The sequence below is a fragment of the Mobula hypostoma genome, chromosome 6 (assembly GCF_963921235.1).
Source record: "Mobula hypostoma chromosome 6, sMobHyp1.1, whole genome shotgun sequence".
Lineage (NCBI taxonomy): Eukaryota > Metazoa > Chordata > Chondrichthyes > Myliobatiformes > Myliobatidae > Mobula > Mobula hypostoma.
The window spans coordinates 35046980-35070488 of NC_086102.1; the positions used below are offsets into that span (position 1 = coordinate 35046980).

The 23509-nt window shown below is 42.6% G+C and overlaps 1 protein-coding gene across 3 annotated transcripts in view; it reads left to right on the forward strand.

The window, feature by feature from the left end:
• LOC134347930 (NXPE family member 3-like) overlaps nucleotides 1-23509 on the forward strand; it is a 40810-nt gene that overhangs the window by 14138 nt on the left and 3163 nt on the right. For 2 of the 3 annotated variants that reach the window (XM_063050569.1, XM_063050570.1), the window contains 3 exons: nucleotides 8339-9126; nucleotides 12018-12142; nucleotides 18880-19089. In XM_063050569.1, the coding sequence (XP_062906639.1) occupies nucleotides 8339-9126; nucleotides 12018-12142; nucleotides 18880-19089 (1123 nt within the window). The remainder of the gene's footprint in view (nucleotides 1-8338; nucleotides 9127-12017; nucleotides 12143-18879; nucleotides 19090-23509) is intronic. The other variant, XM_063050571.1, reaches the window with a different exon arrangement.

Sequence of the window (23509 nt, forward strand, 5' to 3'; positions counted from 1 at the left end):
CCACACAATCATCTACCCTAGGGATTGGATATGCATCAGTTTTTGTCACAGCATTCACCTTCCTGTAATCTGTACGAAACCTAATACTATTGTTTGGCTTAGGCACCATAACACACGGTGAACTCCAATTCAAATTAGAAGGTCTAATAATATTATTCTCTAACATATACTTAATTTCTTGTTCAGCAAGTTCACATTTTTCCCTGTTCATCGGATATGGATGTTGTTTTATGGGGTTTGCACCTCCAGCATCTACATCGTGCGTAGCCACGGTGGTTCTTCTAGGAACGTCTGGAAATAAATCCCTATATTTAAAAATGAACTGTTTCATCTGCTCCCTCTGCTCTGGCTGTAGATGATCTAATTTCTCATTAGTATTTTCCAGAATTTTTGAGTTTGGTAACCTGGCAGAAATAATGTTGGGTTTAAAATAAGTTTCAGATGAATCCTCCATTAAGTTTTTAGAAAGATCAGACTCATTATTGAGCACAACAGTCATAGTAGCAGCTTCTCTCTCATAATATGGTTTTATCATATTTATATGACACAGCTCTGTTGGCTTTCTTCGATCTGGGGTTTTTAATTTTTAATCACGTAATCCACATCATTTACTTTAGATTTAAACTCATAAGGACCATGAAATTTAGCTTGCAACGGGTTCGTTTGCACTGGGAAAAGAACCAACACCTTATCTCCAGGCTTAAATGACCTCATTCTAGTGTCCGTATCATACCAAGTCTTCATCTTCTCTTGAGCTGATTTTAAATTTTCCTTGGCCAAGCTACAAGCTTTGTGTAATCTTTCTTTAAATTTTAAAACATAATTCAGCAAATTAGTGTGCACCTCTTTATTAATCCACTGTTCTTTCAACAAGGCCAAAGGTCCTTGAACTCTATGTCCAAACACAAGTTCAAAAGGATTAAAACCTAATGATTCCTGTACCACACAGTATGTCCTAATCATAGTTTTAAGGGTAGAATGGAATCTTTCCAAGGTTCCTTGTGATTCTGGATGATATGCAGATGAGGTAATCTGTTTTGCTCCCAGTTTATAAACTATCTGCTGAAACAATCCAGACATAAAATTACTACCTGGATCAGATTGTATTTTCTTAGGCAACCCAAAATAAGTAAAAAATTTTATAAGAGCCTTTGTCACAGTTTTGGCTGTTATATTCCTAAGAGGTATTGCCTCTGGAAACCTAGACACTGTATGTGCACAGTGTCTAGGTTTGGTCAACAAATATTGATGTCCAGTTTTAGTTTTTGGCAATGGGCCTACACAATCTATAATAATTTTGGAAAATGGCTCACCAAATGCTGGAATCGGTTGCAGTGGGTCACTGGAGTAACTTGATTAGGTTTACTCACAATTTGACACATATGACATGTTCTGCAAAATGTCGCTACATCTTTTCTTAAACTAGGCCAGTAAAAATGTTTAAAAACCTTGTTCATAGTTTTCTTTACACCTAGATGACCACCCAAAGGAATACTATGAGCCATAATTAAAATCTCATTTCGATAAACTTTAGGAACAACTACCTGATGATTAACTTTCCATTCCTCACTTGCAGAAATTGTAGGTGATCTCCACTTTCTCATTAATACTCCCTTTTCAAAATAATATCCTCCTGCCACTTTCTCTATTTCACTATCTGGAAGGGCTTGTTCCTTTAATTTAACTATCTCAGGATCTCTACCCTGCTCTGCTATCATCTCCTTCTGAGATAAAGGTAAATCTTCATGGTCAAACTTACTACCGAAATCCTGATCAAATAATGAAGGTAAGAAAGTTTCTGACACATCCTCAAAATTCGCATCCCGAGTTGAACAGTCATGGGTAGCAACCTCATCCTGTACCTCAGTCTTCTTAGCCATAGCTCGGGTTACAACACAGGAAGAATCCATGTTATAATCCCTCTGTGGTTCCTCAGAATTAGGATTTATTGTCAAATGTACATCAGGAAAAACTTGTCCATTAGCTAAGTCATTCCCTAACAATAGAGCAACATCATTCACAGGTAAACTGGATTATAGTCCTACTTTAACAACCCCTGTATCTAATCCTGACCTTAAATTTACCCTATGTAAATGTACTGGCATAAGGGCACTTCCAACTCCTCATATAGTTTACCTCACCAATGTCAGACTCATCACTAAACTTTAGAACACTGTCTAACATTAGTGATTGAGAAGCTCCAGTATCTCTAAGTATTCTTATTGGTACAGGATTGGATCCCTCTTTCAAGGATACAAATCCTTCGGTTATAAAATGTTCATATCCCCTCTTAACTTGGTCAGACACTTGACAAAACTTCATTGGTATTTATCAAACTCTGTGTTTTTACAGGTGTTTTAATATGCTGCACACAAGCATCTGGGACGGCTTCCTTTTCTTTCTTTTTCAATCGAAAGCAGTTAGCTATCACATGTCCAGGTTTCTTACAGTAATTACAAATGAGACCAAAATGTCTTTCCTTCACATGTCTTCCTTCATCCTTACCTTTCTCACTAACTTCATATTTAATTTCTGGTTTACCTTGACTCTCTGTGCTATTTTTCGTTTTAAAAGTCCTACTTGGAGAAAATTTATTCTTGTGAATTAAAGTATGCTCATCAGCTATTTAGCAGACTCCTGCAATGTAGCAGTGTCCCTTTCATTTAAGTATGTCCTTACTTCAACAGGAATGTTCCTTTTAAAACCCACCAGTAAAATCAACTCTTTTAATTTACTATAGTTCCCATTCACATTTTCAGAGGAAACCCATCTCTCAAAACACACTGATTTCTCGTAGGCAAATTCCACATACGTTTTTTCCACAGATTTCTTCAAATTTCTGAATCTTTCTCTGTACGCTTCCGGAACCAACTCATACGCCTCCAGTATATGCTGCTTCACAGTATCATAATCCAGTGCTTGCTCAGCATTTAAGGCTGTATAAACTTCTTGTGCCTTGCATCTAATTACACTTTGTAACATCACTGGCCACTCTAAGCTTAGAGCAATAGTTTCGAAATGTTGGAAATATTTGTCCCCTTCTGCTTCATTAAATGGAGGAGCCAAAATAACCTCACGACTAGCTACAAACTGTTTCTTAGAACCAGAGGACTGATTTCCCATCTTTAATTTCTCCATCTCCAGCTCAAATTTCCTCTGGTTTTCAGCTTCTCTTTCTTTAAATTCCCTTATTTTATTTGCCTCTCTTTCAGCCATTTCTGCTTTAAATTGCTCAAACTTTATCTGTTCAAGTGTAACTGCATTTCCAGCGTACTCATTGGAAACCTCTTTAACACCTCTTCATCAAACTTTCCCAAACTTATATAATGCTCAGCGATTTTTCTCTGAATTATGGGCTTTGTTGTACCCTTCGTAATTCCTTTAAGGTTCAACCTTTTAGCAATCTCCGACACCTCAGGTTTTCTTGCATTTGCTAAAAACACCGGGTCAGGCGAACCCATAAACTCGTCAATATTCATTGCTGCCGAATACCACTCACACACCAATCAAACAAAAGAATCGGGTATATCCCCCTTTCCAAATAAGATAGGTAATTAAACAAGCACTTAAACTCAAAATCAGAACAATCCCGACAAGTCCCCAATTATGTCACGTGACCGGCAACAATGAATATAGAATTGAATTGAGTCAGGTTTTATAAAAACAATCAGACATTTATTAAATTCTGCTCAATATAAACAAACAAAAATCTTAACCGGAAGTAAACTGCTATGTGGCCATTTAACAAACCGCCACTCAGTACTAGTTCTTAAAGCGATAAATGCGAAAACAGTTCTTAAAGTGGTAAATTCAAACACAGTTCTTAGAATGGTAGATTCAAAAATCCAAGAGATTTATACAGTCAATTAGGAGAGACTTTCCTGAAGTAAAGAATTCCTCGAAGACACGATGTCACGCCAGTCCCAGCCGTATCCTGCCTTGTCCGCAGGATTCACGACGACAGAAATAAAATGATTCAAAGGCAGTGACCTTTCCCTCTGTATACTAGATCCTGCACAGCCTTTTCTGCCACTTTTAGCAGAGGCTATCTCATGCAGATCACTCTTCCTTGAACGAATTCAATAATGGTCGATCCTTTCAACCGTCAAACAACTCTTTCAGGTTCCTGTCTTCACTCTCCAATATTACTGAAAAGATACATCAACAAACCTGGCAGAAATTGGTTAAACTGCCGGTCCAGCACTTTTGTACCTTACAATAGAACGTAAAACTCCGTTTTAAATCAAGACTGTGCCATAAGGCAAATACGCAGCGGAGCGGAGTATGTGGCTAATGTCCTAACTGGAAAACCCCCTGCATCACCCCAAGGGTCTCCTTTTATACCTGTGGTGAACATGTCATCACGTGACCTCACATTGGTGGGAAAATTACATCAGGTGACCTCCAAAAGACCATTACATCATCCTCACAAGACAGTCACAAGATATCCATGAGGTATGTAACACCTGCTTGTTATCTCTTCAAAGAATTCCAACAGATATGTCAGACAAACTTTTCTCTTGAGGAGACCATGCTGACTACGGCCTATTTTATCGTGTGCCTCCAAGTACCCTGAGACCTCATTGACACCCAACATCTTCCCAAATACTGAGGTGAGACAAACTGGTCTGTGGTTTTCTTTCTTTTGTCTCTCTCCCTTCTTGAAGAGTGGAGAGACATTTGCAATTTTCCAGTCTTTCGGAACCATTCTAGGACCTAGTGATTCTTGAAAGGTCATTACCAATGTCTCCATAATCTCTTCATCCACCTCTTTCAGTACTCTGGGGTGTACATCATCTGGTCCAGGTGACTTATCTACCTTCAGACCTTTCTGTTTCCCAAGAACCTTCTCTCAAGTTGTGGTAACTTCACACACTTTATGACCGCTGACACCTGTAACTTCCACCATACTGTTAGTGTCTTCCACAGTGAAGACCGATGCGAAATACTTACTCAGTTCATCCACCATTTTGTAGTCGCTCATTACTACCTCTCCAGCATCATTTTCCAGTGGCCCAATATCCACTCTTGCCTCTCTTTTATACTTCATGTATCTGAAGAAACTTTTGGTAACCTCTTTAATATTATTGGCTAGCTTACTTTTATATTCCATCTTTGCCTTAATGACTTTTTTCGTTGCCTTCTGTTGGTTTTTAAAAGCTTCCCAATCCTCTAACTTCCCACGAATTTTTGCTCTATTATATGCCCTCTCTTTGGCTTTTATGTTGGCTTTGACTTCTCTTGTTGGCCATGGTTGTGTCATGCTTTTAGAATACTTCTTCCTCTTTGAGATGTATATATCCTGTGTCTTCCAAGTTGCTTCCAGAAATTCTAGCCATTGCTGCTCTGTTGTCAGCCCTACCAGTGTTCTTTACTAGTCAATTCTGGCCGGCTCCTCTCTCGTGCCTCAGTAATTCCTTTTACTCCACTGTAATACTGATACATCCGACTGTAAGTACCTAGTTAGTGGCTGACACCATGCTGTATGAAGGTTCATCACAGTCTTAGACCAGAAGACATAAGTCCAGAATTGGGCCACTTGGCCAATCAAATCTGATTCACCATCCCACCATGTCCGATTTGTTACTCCTCTCCACCCCATTCTCCTGCTTTCTCTCCAAAGATTATAATCTTTGACACCCTGACTAGCCAAGAACATATCAACCTGCACTTTAAACATACTCAATGACTTAACCTTCACAACTGCCCCTGGCAATGTAACCCACAAATTTACCACCCTCTGGCTAAAGAAATTCCTTCTCATCACTGTTCTAATTGGCCGTCCCTCTATGCAGAGGCTGTGTCTTCTGGTCTTGGACCTGTCTACTATAGGAGACCATTTCCACATCCACTCTGTCTAGGCCTTTCAATATTCGATAGGTTTCAATTAGCTCCCCCTCCACCCACCATACCTCTTGCTTCTATGAATTATGCCTCCAAGTTATAAAGCCCATGATCCCATCTGCTTTGTTTAGTTATTCCAATTGAATTTTGTGAGGGATTGGTGGGAGGCATTTGGTAGGATGCGTCAGCAAGGTGCTTGATAAACTTCATGAGAAAGATTTACTCTCTATTGGTAAAGGCAAAGTGCAGAATTGAATTAAATATCGGCAGAAAGCAGAAGGCAGTGCTCAATTGCAATTTTACTGACAGGAAGATTGGTGGCAGATGAGGTGCACTGGGCTTATTTCTAGAATCTTGATTTTCGTGTTTATATGTACGTGTGGCCAATTTTGTATCATCCACGTGGTTGGTAGTGAGGAAAATGGTTGTGGTCTACAGCAAGTTATCAATGAGTTAATGTGGAGTTGTGTGGTAAGTGGGTTTCAGTCAGGAGAAGTACAAGTTTAGAGATGGCAATGGGAACAGACGAAAATGTGCAACGGAGAAATCTTGGAGTTAAATCCACTGACCGCAAGGCAGATAGATAAGATTTTATCAAGGTTCAGAGGTACAATTTAATGTCAGAGAAATGTATACAATATACAACCTGAAGCACTTTTTTTTCCACAAACATCCACGAAAACAGAGTAATGCTCCAAAGAATGAACAACAGTTAAACATAAGAACCCTAAAGTTCCTCCCAACTCCCCTCCCTCCCGCGCGTAAGCGGCAGCAAGCAACGATCCCGCCTCCCCCACCAGCAACAAAAAAGCATCAGCACCCACCACCAAGCACTCAAGCGTGAGAAAAGCAATAGCAAAGGCACAGACTTGCAGTTACCCCAAAGACTTTCACCCGGCATTCGACATACCACAGGCTCTCTCTCTCCCTAATAAGGGAGAAGGAGGTGTCACCATTTTTCCCTGTGAGCGGGGAGACATAACAAACAACTCGTTGGTTTACGATGTTAAAAGCCACTTTTTCCGAGCTCTGTTCCCAAAGATCTCAAAGATCCTGGGCCTTTGGGCACAGAACAGTAGATTTTCCAACTCCCCTGCCGACACACGGGTGTCCTGCTGTGACACCGACCCTCGATCTGCCTGTCTCCAGAGCCCCGAGATCTTAGACTTTCAAATCCGAGCTGGACTCCCCAGGCCGAACCCTTGGCATGCTGAATAACGGCCAGTCCTGAAACCCTAAGAACAGGACCCATTCCTGCAAAGAACCGAAGTCAGCGTGTAACTCCAGGGCCTTCAAAAGAATCCTGAAAAGGAGAGAGAAAGATATATTAAAGATGGAAATAGAGCTGTTTCCGAAGATGCTGGCAAAGGAGTCTCTGTTTTGTGCCATTCGCTGTTTAGGTGCATGGGCTGCTGGGCATTAGTGAACGAAGATAATAATGATACCAAATTGTTAATCATCAGTCCGCTGCAGTATAGTGTGCTGTTCTGGTGACTGCATTTACAGGAGGAACTACACAGTGCTAGTGATGATGCAGAGGAACTTGAGGGTATTGCCCAGGCTGGAGAATTGAGAAGGGACTATGATCCTTTTGTGGAGTAACTGACTGGTTTAATTGAGATGCTCAGAATTATGAGAGGCCAAGACAGGGCAAATAAAAACTACTTAATTTCTTTAGTGGGGAAATCAGGAGATAATCATCTGATTGTTACAAGAATTAGAGTGGAGTTGAGTAAATACTATTTGCTTCAATGAATGGTGAGGGTCTGTGGTAAACCATGTATATATGTTGTAACTGGGTTAACTGTCTGGACACGCCCCTCTGCTGACTGCCCCTGTGGCTCCTCCCACAGTATCCGGTATAAAGGTGTTTCGCCTTGCCCCTCCCCCTCAGTCCAGGGGCAGACACTCACCATGGGGGTCGTATTGTACAGTGAATAAAAGCCTTTCAGTATTTTACCAAACCTCAGTCTTTTGGAGTTATTGAAGGTGCTTCAGGGTCTGAAGGAGTGGAAACGGTATATTCAAGAGTTGCTGGATGTGCACGAAGAGCAGCAAGCTGGTGGTCTATGTTCATGTGTTGGGAAGTGGGATTAAAGCAAGGTCTGTTTTCAGCTTGCAGGGACATGATAGGTCAGGTGGCTTCCTGCGCTGTAAATTTCTACAATCCTGTATAAAAAGCATGGCATGGTGTTCAGGAATGGGAAGCACTGAATAGTCATCCAATCTCCTCAGTAATCTGAGAATGCTACATACCCTAAGAATTCTCAGGTCTGGCAGTTTTGAGGGACTGTTTGGCTAAACTCCGAGTTCTCTAGAAGTTATTGGGCAGATCTTCCATGGGTTGATTTCCTCTTCTTGCTAATCCTGAGGCAGCAGTTTTGTTTTTGTTTCAACCTGAGAAGGAGGTACTTTGGTGTGTGTGGGAGGAGGATTGAGACAATGAGTGTGAAAGGAACAGTAAACATGGTCAATAAAATTATTCTTTCTGCAGTTGAATATGTACACAGCTTCTCGATCAGACCTCCAATGGAACAGATGGCCACCTCCAAAGTTTTATTCCACAATACAGCAAGGAGTGGAAATGCGGGAGACTGATTGGGTACACAGGCTGATGCAGTATGGTTATCAGAATCACAGCTTCACCCCAGAAGAAAGACTGGAGGGTTCAGTGCTGTTGAAACTAATCGAATGGCCAAAGCCTCCCAACCCTGCTGTGCCCTTTCTGAAAAGCAGTGACCCGTCGCGTACTCGCTTTGTTATTTTAAATTCTGGAAAGACTTTCTACGTTGGCGATACACTGCAAGTGATGCTTCGCATGTACGATTATGAAGGAAATCCAAAGCAATATGGGGGTGATTACATCCTTGCCCGGATCCACAGCCCAGAGTTAAAGGCTGGTTCAGTGGGAACAGTTATAGACAACCAAAATGGATTTTATTATATAAACTTTAACTTATCCTGGCCGGGAAAAGTCCAAGTGTCTGTTTCCTTGGTTCATCCCAGTGAAGTGATCCAAGTACTTACGAGACTACGTGAGGAACGGCTGGATAGGGTAACTTTTAAAAGTGCCTTCAGATTTGGGACTACCTCAGAGACCACCATGTGCAATCTTTACTTGACTGAAACAAAGCCACTCTGTAATTTCACTGATCTCAGGACTGGGGAGCCTTGGTTCTGTTACAAACCTGCAAAGCTTCCTTGCTCTTCTCGCATCAACCATGCGAAAGGAGCGTATGTGAAAGGCCTTTTGAAAGAAGATGAGGCAATTTATTTCAACAGGTTTGTAGCTTGCGTTATTCATATTTTGCCTCTTCAAATTCTGAGCAAAGTTATGATGTGACTCAGTGATGGGAAGGAAGGCACTTCCTAGCACTGGTTGAGAAGGAGCTGTTAATATTTCCTAGTGCATGGTAATGTAACACTACAGCAATGTGCATTCAAAGCCATTTTAATCCCGTAAACCTTGTGATTTCATGGAAGTGTTAACATATAAAATTAGACTCTAAGCCATATCAGCACATAATGGAGCATATCAACAAAAGATTGGGGTTAAGAAATATGTTTAAGGATATTTAAGAGTCAGAGATTTGGGGAAGGAATTCCAGAGCTTGCAGCTGTGGCTAAGATTGGCAGCATGATTTGATTCGGGGATCTACATGAATTGGACAACAATGAATAACTCTTTAAGTTGGGGAACATAATGGGGAAGAGTGGTACCATGGAGGGATCTTGTTTAAGGGAAGTTTAGGGTTTTATTACTTAGCATTAGTTCAGGTTTAATTACTTCGAGTCATTTCAGTTGAGCCTTCCCAGTGAAGAATTGAGTTAAATGACTGTAAACCACTTTGCTCACCTTCATTGCAGGTGTTTTAAATTGTGACATTAATTGGGACAGGTTTCCTATGTGTTGCTTAGATTGGAATCATAGGGTTAAACTTCAAGAATTTAAACGTCAGTAGTTTCAAACTCAAGGGTTGCTCCACACTGGATGTTAACAGAGTTAGGTGTGGTACCATGTAGTTAACTTTGTGGCTTTACAAAGTTGTTGAGAACCTAACATAAAATTGATTGGCATTAAGTAACATACTGCAGAGAAGAGACAGAGGCCCCGATCCGTAAGATAATTGCCATTGCAGCGTTGTCTGTGGGTTACGTTTAGCAGAAGAGATTCTCTCCAGGACAGATACTCTTGTTCTGTACCCGACTCCAGAATCCTGCTCTCTTTCCATCTCCCTGCCTCCCCCACCCCATAATCTGTGAATCTTGACGCTCCCACCCCCCCCAGCTGTTACTCTTTCCGTTTCTCTTCTGCCCAACAGAGAATCTACCCGTTGACACAAAGGACTGTTGAGTTGAAAACCAGCTGAAATAAAAATGGCGCCCCCTCTGCTAATACCAAGGAATCTCCTCCCTACCAACCCCACTGAATAAACTATGGCTATTGCCTGTTTGAACCTGTTTGTGGGGTAATATTCAAATGTACAGTGCCTTGTAAATGTATTCAGTCCCCAACCCTTTGTTCACATAAATGAATATTACAACCAGGGATTTTGATCAATTTAACTGAGAATTTATACTTGTGAATCACATGTTCCTTATTTTTCTACAGTAGAACCTGAAAAAACAGGGAACATTGTAAGACATAAAAAACTAAAACTTAAAAAACTGAAATATCAGCAGCTCAAAAGTATTCATCCCCCCCCTTACTAAGTACCTGGTTGAACCATCTCTCACGGATATTACAGCCAGAAGTCTTTTTAGTTAAGTCTCTAGCTTTGCACAAAGCGATGGAACAAGATTTGTCCATTGCTGCTTGCAAAAGTGCTCAAGCTGTGCTAGGTTAGTTGGGGAGCATCAGCAGACAGCAGACTTGAGGTCTTGCCAGAGATGTTCAATCAGATTAAGGTCAGGACTCTGACTGGGCCACTAAAGGATGACAGTGTTCTTCATTTGAAGACACTCCATGGTTGCCCTGGCAGTGTCCTTTGGACCTGTCATATTGAAAAACAAACTTCCTTCTCAGTTTAAGCTTTCTGTCAAAGGCTCCAGGTTTTTACCCAGGATTTCTCCGTATGTAGTAGTGTTCATCTTTCCATCGATGCTGTCCAGATTTCCAGTCACTGCTGCTGAAAATCATCCTCATAACATTGTTTTTCAGTGAGCTGCTGCATGGTGTTGCCTCCACCATTCTTTACAGTAGGGACGGTGTTACCTGACTGATGTGCCACATGGACCACTTAGTGTTGCGGCAAAGTCCCACTTTAGTCTCATCCGATCACAAGGTCTTCTTCCACCTCTTCACAGTATCTTCTACATGATGTTTTGCAAAGTCTTTATGGGCAAGGATATATTTTTTTTTCAGCTGGGGCTTCTCCATGTCACTCTTCCATAAATACCCTTTTTGTGCAAGGCCTGGAGACTATGGAGCCAGTTCAGCCGCTGACTTCTGCAACTCATTCAGAGAGACTGTTGGCATCACAGTAGCCTCCTTACAAATGGAGGGGTGGCCTGAGCTAGGCAGTGTGGGTGTGGTTTTGTATTTTGTGACTTCTTCAGGGTGGGTCTCACTGAGCTCCAAGATATGTTCAGTGACATTGAGATGATTTTGTACCCTTCCCCAGATGTGTGCTGCATGATCATTTCCCTGACTTGTCTTGAATACTGTTTTGTGTTTTCATTTTGGTTTGGTCTGTTGAAAATTTACCTTATTGTTGGTTGACCTTATCTTAAAGAGAGAGGGGCTATTTATTTTTATTCATGGAAAACAGTGATCCTCTAATGTTACACACCAGCAAATTGGGTGCATTGGTGAGGAATTATACAGTATTGCACCTGATGAAAGTTAACATAGTAATTACAAAAGGGATGAACACTTTTTCAGCCTCACAATTTTGGTTTTTAAAATTGTTGACAGGTTCTTTTGATTTGACATGATGCACAATGTTTTGTAGATGTGCTCAAAAAATCCTCCTGCAATATATTTTAAATTGATAAAATGAGACAGTAAAATAGTTGTGGGATCTGATTACCGTACCTTGGAAAAGTTTAGGCATTAAACTAATCTAAAGAAGTGGGATATGGCTTCATTAAATGTTTTGTGGAAAAATGCAGTATGGATTTAATTTTTATTATGTTGATAGTGGTTAACGATACAATGTGTTTTCCTACAGGGAATCCAACATCATCAAGAAGGCCTTATTACCCAATATCCCAGGTTACATAACAGTCAAGCCATCCCCTCATGCAGGGAAAGTGGGAGGTAAAGTTAATGGAACCGTCAGATTTTCTTTTAAACGTAAATATTTTAACTGGGCTTTGTTGTTTGACTTAGGAATGTTGTGTCAGCCAGTCAGGGTGCTGGAATTGAGAGCAGGTTCTAGAGAACACTGGGTGGAGAGGTTTTTCTGACAAACACTGGTGTGGATTGAGGCCTTTTTGGTGGGAGCTGGGAGAAGACAGGAGGGAAGATGGCTGAGGATGCCATCCCTGCTGCACAAGGTGCTTTGTGCAGATGAATGGCTTCAAGGAGGAAGGACCGTTACTCCTGTGGGGGAGTCAGCTTGTTTCAGAGTGACATTTAGAAGGTGGTGTGTGCTTTCACATGCCAGCGTGTGAGTTAAAGACAACTTCAAGATGAACTCCAGTTTGTGTGCACATTTGGACTGAGTTAACTGTAATGGGCCTTTTTTTTTCTTTTTCCTACTAACTGTCTGATAAAGCTGACATTTGTAAATATTCTTTATAATTGTATGCAGTGTCTGGTCTGTTATTTCTTGCCAACGTATAATTGCAGAGGGCAGTATTTACACAGTATTCACACAGATTGGGGTTCAGGTGATCGAGACATCCCAACTTCCCGGTTTTGGTGGGACCCAAGTCATAAGATGAAATATAATTTTGGAAAGTGTATGGTTGTGCACTTTGGTAGAAGAAATAAACGGGCAGACTATTATTTAAATGGGGAGAGAATTCAAAGTTCTGAGATGCAACGGGACTTGGGAGTCCTCGTACAGGATACCCTTAAGGTTAACCTCCAGGTTGAGTTGGTGGTGAAGAAGGCGAATGCAATGTTGGCATTCATTTCTAGAGGAATAGAGTACAGCAGCAGGGATGCGATTGTTGAAGCTTTATAAGGCGCTGGTAAGACCTCACTTGGAGTACTGTGGGCAGTTTTGGGTTCCTTATTTAAGAAAGGATGTGCTGACATTGGTCACTAATCCTAACCTTATTATTAAACCCGCTGATAAGGGGGGTGCTGTTGTAGTCTGGCATACTGACCTCTACCTTGCCGAGGCACAGCGACAACTCGCGGATACCTCCTCTTATTTACCCCTCGATCGTGACCCCACTAAGGAGCACCAGGCCATTGTCTCCCACACTATCACCGACTTTATCCGCTCAGGGGATCTCCCATCCACTGCTACCAACCTTATAGTTCCCACACCCCGCACTTCCCGTTTCTACCTCCTACCCAAGATCCACAAACCTGCCTGTCCTGGCTGACCTATTGTCTCAGCTTGCTCCTGCCCCACCGAACTCGTTTCTGCATACCTCGACACTGTTTTATCACCCCTTGTTCAATCCCTTCCGACCTATGTTCGTGACACTTCTCACGCTCTTAAACTTTTCGATGATTTTAAGTTCCCTGGCCCCCACTGCTTTATTTTCACCATGGATGTCCAGTCCTTATATACTTCCATCCCCCATCAGGAAGGTCTCAAAGCTCTACGCTTCTTTTTGGATTCCAGACCTAATCAGTTCCCCTCTACCACCACTCTGCTCCGTCTAGCGGAATTAGTCCTTACTCTTAATAATTTCTCCTTTTGCTCCTCCCATTTCCTCCAAACTAAAGGTGTAGCTATGGGCACCCGTATGGGTCCTAGCTATGCCTGCCTTTTTGTTGGGTTTGTGGAACAATCTATGTTCCGTGCCTATTCTGGTATCTGTCCCCCACTTTTCCTTCGCTACATTGACGACTGCATTGGCGCTGCTTCCTGCACGTATGCAGAACTCGTTGACTTTATTAACTTTGCCTCCAACTTTCACTCTGCCCTCAAGTTTACCTGGTCCATTTCCGACACCTCCCTCCCCTTTCTAGATCTTTCTGTCTCTGTCTCTGGAGACAGCTTATCCACTGATGTCTACTATAAGCCTACTGACTCTCACAGCTATCTGGACTATTCCTCTTCTCACCCTGTCTCTTGCAAAAACGCCATCCCCTTCTCGCAATTCCTCCGTCTCCGCCGCATCTGCTCTCAGGATGAGGCTTTTCATTCGAGGACGAGGGAGATGTCTTCATTTTTTAAAGAAAGGGGCTTCCCTTCCTCCACTATCAACTCTGCTCTTAAACACATCTCCCCCATTTCACGTACATCTGCTCTCACTCCATCTTCCCACCACCCCACTAGGAATAGGGTTCCTCTGGTCCTCACCTACCACCCCACCAGCCTCCGGGTCCAACATATTATTCTCCGTAACTTCCGCCACCTCCAACGGGATCCCACCACTAAGCACATCTTTCCCTCCCCCCCCTCTGCATTCCGCAGGGATCGCTCCCTACACAACTCCCTTGTCCATTCGTCCCCCCCATCCCTCCCCACTGATCTCCCTCCTGGCACTTATCCGTGTAAGCGGAACAAGTGCTACACATGCCCTTACACTTCCTCCCTTACCACCATTCAGGGCCCCAAACAGTCCTTCCAGGTGAGGCATCACTTCACCTGTGAGTTGACTGGGGTGATATACTGCGTCCAGTGCTCCCGATGTGGCCTTTTATATATTGGTGAGACCCGACGCAGACTGGGAGACCGCTTTGCTGAACATCTACGCTCTGTCCGCCAGAGAAAGCAGGATCTCCCAGTGGCCACACATTTTAATTCCACATCCCATTCCCATTCTGACATGCCTATCCACGGCCTCCTCTACTGTAAAGATGAAGCCACACTCAGGTTGGAGGAACAACACCTTATATTCCATCTGGGTAGCCTCCAACCTGATGGCATGAACATCGACTTCTCTAACTTCCGCTAAGGCCCCACCTTCCCCTCGTACCCCATCTGTTACTCATTTTTATGCACACATTCTTTCTCTCACTCTCCTTTTTCTCCATCTGTCCCTCCTAATATACCTCTTGCCCATCCTCTGGGTCACTCCCCCCCCCTGTCTTTCTTCCCGGACCTCCTGTCCCATGATCCTCTCGTATCCCCTTTTGCCTATCACCTGTCCAGCTCTCGGCTCTATCCCTACCCCTCCTGTCTTCTCCTATCATTTTGCATCTCCCCCTCCCCCTCCAGCTTTCAAATCCCTTACTCACTCTTCCTTCAGTTAGTCCTGACGAAGGGTCTCGGCCTGAAACGTCGACTGCGCCTCTTCCTATAGATGCTGCTTGGCCTGCTGCGTTCACCAGCAACTTTGATATATGTTGCTTGAATTTCCAGCATCTGCAGAATTCCTGTTGTTTGCTGACATTGGAGAAGGTTCAGAGAATATTCACTGGAATGATTCCGGGAATGAGAGGATTAACATATGAGGAATGTTTGACCACTCTTGGACTGTACTCCTTGGAGTTTAGAAGAATGAGGGGAGACCTCATAGAAACGTTCCAAATGTTGAAAGGCATGAACAGAGTGGATGTGGCAAAGTTATTTCCCATGGTGGGAGAGTCTAGTATGAGAGGGCATGACTTAAGGGTTGAAGGGCGCCCATTCAGAACAGAGATGCGAAGAAGTTTTTTTAGCCAGAGGCTGGTGAATCTGTGGAAATTGTTGCCATGGGCGGCAGTGGAGGTCAAGTCATTGGGTGTATTTAAGACAGAGATTGATAGGTATCTGAGTAGCCAGGGCATCAAAGGTTATGGTGAGAAGGCAGGGGAGTGGGACTAAATGAGAGAATGGATCAGCTCATGATAATATGGCGGAGCAGACTCGATGGGCCGAATGGTCGACTTCTGCTCCTTTGTCTTATGTTCTTATACCGACCATAGACGTACGGAGACTGAGAAAGGTGGTTTTCTCACCGCTGAGTCTAGTGGCTGTTAACGAGGAGCTTATGAGCTGCATCTCTAGAGACGCCCAGTAAAAAGGGGTTTCCCATAGATGCTGCCAGGACTTCTGAGTTCCTTCAGCATTTTGTGTATGTTGCTTGAATTTCCAGCATCTGCAGATTTTCTCTTGTTTGTCAATTCTGAACTCTTGTGTTGTCACTATGGAGTTTACATGCTCTCCCAGTGATCAGTTGTGTTCCCCCTGAGTGACCAGTTTTCCTCTTGCATCCCAAAAATGTGCTGGTATTATTGACTGGCTACTGACAACTGCACCTAACATAAGTAGGCGGCAGGAGATGACGGGATTGTGGAGAACAAGTTACTGGAACCAATAAAATTCTGAGAGCTGGTGTAGACTTGATGGGCTGAATAGCCTTTAACACAAGCTAGATAAGCAGCTATTAGAAACTCTGCCTGTTTAATATGTAATAATCTGAAGTCCTCACAAGAATATGCAAACTATCATGTTTCAGCCCTTCAGTAGGCTTCCCTCTCTCTAGCTATGTAATTAGTTTCAGTTCTGCAGCCGTCAGATCTGTGGGTCTCTAAATCTGACCCACCTTTGAGAACTGTGACTCGTAGCTAGTTGGCAACATTTATACATTAAGATTTCCAAAGGCACAAAGACACGAAGGTGAGAGTGACTCTCAGCAGGTACCATCTGCAGGTTGGTGTGGAATTGTCGGTGAGGCCTTGCAGAGAATTGGTTATTGCCTTCAGAGTGGAAGTGCCTCTCTCCCATCTTCACGCGACTCCTGGCCCATCTCCCATTTAGCAGGCCTGGCAATGCACAGTCCACATCAGCTCCCTCATGAATACCTTTGGATCATGGTCCTCTCCAGAGATTTCCAGAGCAGAACAGACATGGCCATTCCCTTCTGTCAGAACCTATGTTCCCTCTAAGCTGTGTGCATGTGCACGCACACACGTTTTTCAACCAGCGCACAAAGGAAGTTAATGTGTGCACAAAAGGTTGGTTACCTAAAATAATGTAGTAGTTAATAATTATACTTATTGAAAATAATCTTTGAGCTAAATGTTTCTGTTAACTAGTTAGTTGGTTTTTCAAACACCACAATGCACGTCACTAATTTACATCACCTCACCTCTCCTGTTCCGGTTTGTACAGCTGCATCACGGCAGCAGCCATCTTTGGCGGACAGTGTTCATATTGAAAAGTTTACAAAGATCTGTTTCAAATCCTGTAGATAGCTTACTGAGTTTTTATTGAAAAAGATCAGTCAAGTGACCCTGTGGCTAAATACTGTCACAAGAAATTGATAAACATCACATACAAAGTAGCTTTACAGGTTTTAAATGATGTCTTTGATGAATTGGCTGCACTGAGCAAGATTCTGCAAAAGAGGGGCCTGACACCGAGTGATTCACTTCATTTTGTGTGAGGCAAAATTAACAAGTTAAGAAAGCAGTATCTGGGAGACAATGTTTCGTGGAGTAACAAAGTTAAAGTTTTGCTAAGGCAACAACGTGAAGAAGACATCACAGTAGATACAAGTTCGCTGTTGAGGACTTTTATAAATAGTCTTTGTGCTCATTTAGAAGAAAGGTTTCCTGAAGATGAGGTACAAGAATGGTCAGCTTTTGATTTCTCCGCAATTGCAGATTGTGACTTCACATTTGGTGATGAACAAGTTAATGCCTTATGTCTAAAATATCATGATTTTCTAGCTGAAAATACTGTAATAGTTAGACAGTTTAATGATTTCAAATTTTCCATGCAAGAAAAAATTAAATCCAAACTGATTTCAAACTTTGCTTAAATGGTGGCATTTGTACTTCAAAATGAACAGTTTTGCGACCTTGCACGGTTGATGGACATTGGGGGAACCTCTTGCGTCTAGTCTGGACTGTGAGCGAGGTTTTAGCCTAATGAAAAACAAGCTGAGAAACCGTTTAGGTGAACGTCATTTGGATATGTTAATGAGAATCAAAAGCTATCAATTGGATGGAAGTTCTATTAGCCTAGATAGAGTTTTCAAAGCATGGGTAAATGCCAAAGACAGGGAGAGAAAAAATAACTGAGTGACTTAAATATGTATGTTATTTTGTTGTTATTCTGTGCAGTTTTATGTCAAATATTTTGTAAACCTACATAAACTCTGCCATGTGTGCATTCAGTGCGCACATACTTTTGTCACAGGATAATAAATTTGCACAACATAAGATTTTTGTGCACACTGACTACTAAAAATGAGAGAGAACATTGGTCACAACCAGTAGCATTTGTAGCTGAATTGAATGATGCAGCAGAGTTCACTTGGACATAGCTGCTGAGGTCATGCTTTTGCTTCATCAATGCAAAGATTGTTACTCTTGGAGATCAGATCATCTGTTGAACATTAGAAATAGGAGCAGGAGTCGGCCGTCTGGCCCATCGATCCTGCTCCACCATTCAATAAGATCATGGCTGGTCTGGCCATGGACTCATCCCCACCTACCTGCCTTTTCCCCATAACCCTTAATTCCCCTGAAATCTATCCAACTTGGTCTTAAATATATTTATTGAGGTAACCTCCACTGCTTCACTGGGCCGAGGATTCCACAGATTCACCACTCCTTGGGAAAAGCAGTTCCTCCTCATCACCGTCCTAAATCTACTCCCCCGAATATTGAGGCTATGTCCTTGCTTCACATTTTGCAGCGTATGCATGTGGGTCTCCGCTCTGCACCGGCTAGCTTGTCGTGGACAAGGTGCTCTTAAGGACTGAAGCTGTGTGGTAGGTAACTGCTGAAGGACAGTCGCCCTGCTCTGGTTTTAACTTGTGCAGGTATTGGGTTCATGCTCAGTATGGTGTCAAGACTATTGAAACTGTGTTGCATGCCTGATGGGACCATCTTAGGTATCCATTTTTTGCCAGTGTATTGATACATGTCAGAAATGGAGCATACAGGTCTCCAGTTAATAATACCTTAGCTAAAGATATAAAGCATGTCAGATCTTGTATTATCTGATTTTTCTTTTTAAACAGTTGGAGCTTCCCGAGAATGTACCCGGGGAAAGCCAATGTTATCGCCTTCTGGCTATTATTATAATGACCAGTGGATATCAACAGCCTGCAATATCTGTCGCTTTGACACTCCTGCAAAAATTACAAACTGTCTTCATGGGAAAAAAGTTTATTTATTTGGAGATTCCACAATACGTCAGTGGTTTGAATATTTAACTTCATTTGTGCCAGGTTAGAATTGTATATGAATTACATTTTGTATAAAATTGTTTAAAAAGACTTTTAAATTAAACATTGAATGTCTATTTAATGTCTATCGAATGTTTAACATTAGTTCGGGTACAAAATTGAAGATAAAAACAGAAGAAATCGGCGCCTCGAACCTGCTTCCCCCATTCAATAAGATCACGGCTGATCTGACCATGAACACACCTCCACCTTACCTACCTTTTCCCCAAAACCCTTAATTCCCCTACTATGCAAATATATATCCAACCTTGTCTAAAATAAATTTACTGAGGTAGCCTCCACTGCTTCATTGGGCAGAGAATTCCACAGCACCACTCTTTGGAAAAAGCAGTTCCTAAATCTACTCCCCTGAATCTTGAGGCCATGTCCTCTAGTTCTAGAAAAAAACAGATAGAAAAGTGCAGTGCTCCTTCATTTAGTAAGATCGAGACTGCTCTGACTGTGACCTGCGATAACCTTTTTCGCCCTTGCTTATCAAGAATCTATCTAAAGTTTCTTAAAACTCAGACTGCTTCCACTATTTTTGAGGAATAGTGGATTCAATCTTTTCAAGAAAGTCACAAAGAATCTTGAGAGGAAAAAACACCTTGCAGAAGAATATTGTAAAAACCCTGTTAGTCTCGCATACCTAGGAAATCTGCCAAAGTGGCAAACTTTTGGATGTTATTATATTTGGAAGCATTTTGAGCTAGTATTTTGCTTTGAATATTACACAGTAGAGTTAAAGACTAAACAATCAAATCAACATGATTTTAGAAACATAGAAAACCTACAGCACAATACAGGCCCTTCAGCCCACAATGCTGTGCCGAACATGTACTTACTTTAGAAAATACCTAGGGTTAACCATAGCCCTCTATTTTTCTAAGCTCCATATACCTATCCAGGAGTCTCTTAAAAGATCCTATCGTATCCACTTCCACCACCGTCACTGGCAACCCATTCCACGCACTCACCACTCTCTGTAAAAAAAAAACAAAAAAAACTTACCCCTGACATCTCCTCTGTACCTACTTCCAAGCATCTTAAAACTGTGCCCTCTCATGTTAGCCATTTCAGCCCTGAGAAAAAGCCTCTGACTATCCACACGATCAATGCCTCTCATCATCTTATACGCCTCTATCAGGTCACCCCTTATCCGTCACTCCAAGGAGAAAAGGCCAAGTTCACTCAACCTATTCTCATAAGGCATGCTCCCCAATCCAGGCAACATCCTTGTAAATCTCCTCTGCACCCTTTCTATCGTTTCCACATCCTTCCTGTAGTGAGGCCACCAGAACAGAGCACAGTACTCCAAGTGGGGTCTGACCAGGGTCCTATATCATTGCAATATTACCGCTTGGCTCTTGAACTCAATCCCACAGTTGATGGAGGCCAATGAACTGTATGCCTTCCTAACCATGGAGTCAACCTGCACAGCAGCTTTGAGAGTCCTATGGACTCGGACACCAAGATCCCTCTGATCCTCCACACTGCCAAAAGTCTTACCATTAATACTATATTCTGCCATCATATTTGACCTACCAAAATGAACCACCTCATACTTATCTGGGTTGAACTCCATCTGCCATTTCTCGGCCCAGTTTTGCATTCTGTCGCTGTCCTGCTTTAACCTCTGACAGCCCTCCACACTATCCACAACACTCCCAACCTTTGTGTCATCAGCAAATTTACTAACCCATCCCTCCACTTTCTCATCCAGGTCATTTATAAAATTCATGAAGAGAAGGGGTCCCAAAACAGATCCCTGAGGCACACCACTGGACACCAACCTCCATGCAGAATATGACCCATTTACAACCATTCATTACCTTCTGTGGGCAAGCCAATTTTGGATCCACAAAGCAAGGTCCCCTTGGATCCCATGCCTCCTTACTTTCTCAATAAGCCTTGCTGAAATCCATATACACTACATCTGCTGCTCTACCTTCATCACTGTGTTTAGTCATATCCTCAAAAAATTCAATCAGGCTCGTAAGGCACGACCTGCCTTTGACAAAGCCATGCTGACTATTCCTAATCATATTATGCCTCTTCAGATGTTCATAAACCCTGCCTCTCAGGATCTTCTCCATCAACTTGCCAACCACTGAAGTAAGACTCACTGGTCTATAATTTCCTGGGCTATCTCTACTCGCTTTCTTGAATAAGGGAACAACATCCGCAACCTTCCAATCCTCCGGAACCTCTCCCGTCCTCATTGATGATGCAAAGATCATTGTCTGAGGCTCAGCAATCTCCTCTCTCGCTTCCCACAGTAGCCTGGGGTACATCCTGTCCGGTCCTGGTAGCATCCAACTTGTTGCTTTCCAAAAGCTCCAGCACGTCCTCTTTCTTAATGTCTTTATGCTCAAGCTTTTCAATCTGCTATAAGTCATTCCTACAATCGCCAAGATCATTTTTTGTAGTGAATACTGATGCAAAGTATTCATTAGTACCTCTGCTATCTCCTCTGGTTCTATACACACTTTTCCACTGTCACACTTGATTGGTGCTATTCTCTCACGTCTTATCCTCCTGCTATTCACATACTTGTAGAATGCCTTGGGGTTTTCTTTAATCCTGTCCACCAAGGCCTTTTCATGGCCCCTTCTAGCTCTCCTATTTTCATTCTTAAGCTCCTTCCTGCTAGCTTTAAAATTTTCTAGATCTCTATCATTACCTAGTTTTTTTTTTACCCTTTTGTAAGCTTTTCTTCTTGACAAGATTTTCAACAGCCTTTGTACATCATGGTTCCTGTATCCTACCACCCTTTACCTGACTCATTGGAATGTACCTATGCAGAACACCATGCAAATATCCCCTGAACATTTACCACATTTCTGCCTTGCATTTCCCTGAGAACATCTGTTCCCAATTTATGCTTTCAAGTTCCTGCCGGATAGCTTCATATTTCCCCTTACTCCAATTAAACACTTTACTAATTTGTCTGCTCCTGTCCCTTTCCAATGCTATGGTAAAGGAGATAGAATTGTGATCACTATCTCCAAAATGCTCTCTCACTGAGAGACCTGACACCTGACCGGGTTCATTTCCCAATACCAGATCAAGTACAGTCTCTCCTCTCGTAGGCTTATCTACATATTGTGTCAGGAAACCTTCCTGAACACACCTAACAAACTCCACCCCGTCTAAACCCCTTGCTCTAGGGAGATGCCAGTCAATATTGGGGAAATAAAAATCTCCCATCAAGACAACCCTGTTAGTATTGCACTGTTTCAGACTCTGTCTCCCTATCTGCTCCTTGATGTCCCTGTTACTATTGGGCGGAATATATAAAAAAAAACACTCGGTAGAGTTATTGATCCCTTCCTGTTTCTAACTTCCACCCGCAGAGACTCAGTAGACAATCCCTCCATGACTTCCTGCTTTTCTGCAACCGTTGCACTATTTCTGATCAGCAACGCCACACCCCCACCTCTTTTGCCTCCCTCCCTGTCCTTTCTGAAACATCTAAAGCCTGGCACTTGAAGTAACCATTCCTGCCCCTGAGCCATCCAAGTCTCTGTAATGGCCACAACATCATAGCTCCAAGTATTGATCCACACTCTAAGCTCGTCTGCTTTGTTCATGATGTTCCTTGCATTAAAATAGACACGTCTCAAACTATCAGTCTGAGCGCATCCCTTCTCTATCGTTTGCCTATCCTCCCTCTCACACTGTCTACGAGCTTTCTTGATTTGTGAGCCAACCTCTGTCTCTTCGGTTTGGTTCCCATCCCCCAGCAAATCTAGTTTAAACTCTCCCTAATAGCCTTAGCAAACCTCCCTGCCAGGTATTGGTCCCCCTTGGATTCAAGTGCAATCTGTCCATTTTGTGCAGGTCACGCCTGCCCCAAAAGAGGTTCCAATGATCCAGAAATCTGAATCCCTGTCCCCTGCTCCAATCCCTCAGCCACGCATTTATCTTCCACCTCACTCGATTCCTATACCCACTGTCACGTGGCACAGGCAGTAATCCTGAGTTTACTACCTTTAAGTTCCTGCTTCTCAACTTCCTTCCTAACTCCCTGTTGTCTATTTTCAAGACCTCCTCCTTTTTCCTACCTATGTTGTTGGTACCAATACGTACCACGACCTCTGGCTGTTCTCCTTCCCACTTTAGGATATCGTGGACGTGATCAGAAACATCCTGGACCCCGGCACCTGGGAGGCAAACTACCATCTGTGCTTCTTTCCTGCATCCACGGAATCGCCTGTCTGACCCCCTAACTATAGAGTCCCCTATCACTACTGCCATCCTCTTCCTTTCCCTAACATACATTAATCTTCAGTAAATGTGCATCTAAATGAAGACACCCTTGCACTTTCTGATAAATTCTACATTTGGCTCTGCAGGGTACAAATGCAATACATTATGGGTAGTGTTAGGATGATTATTCAAAGAAATGTATAATGTATGC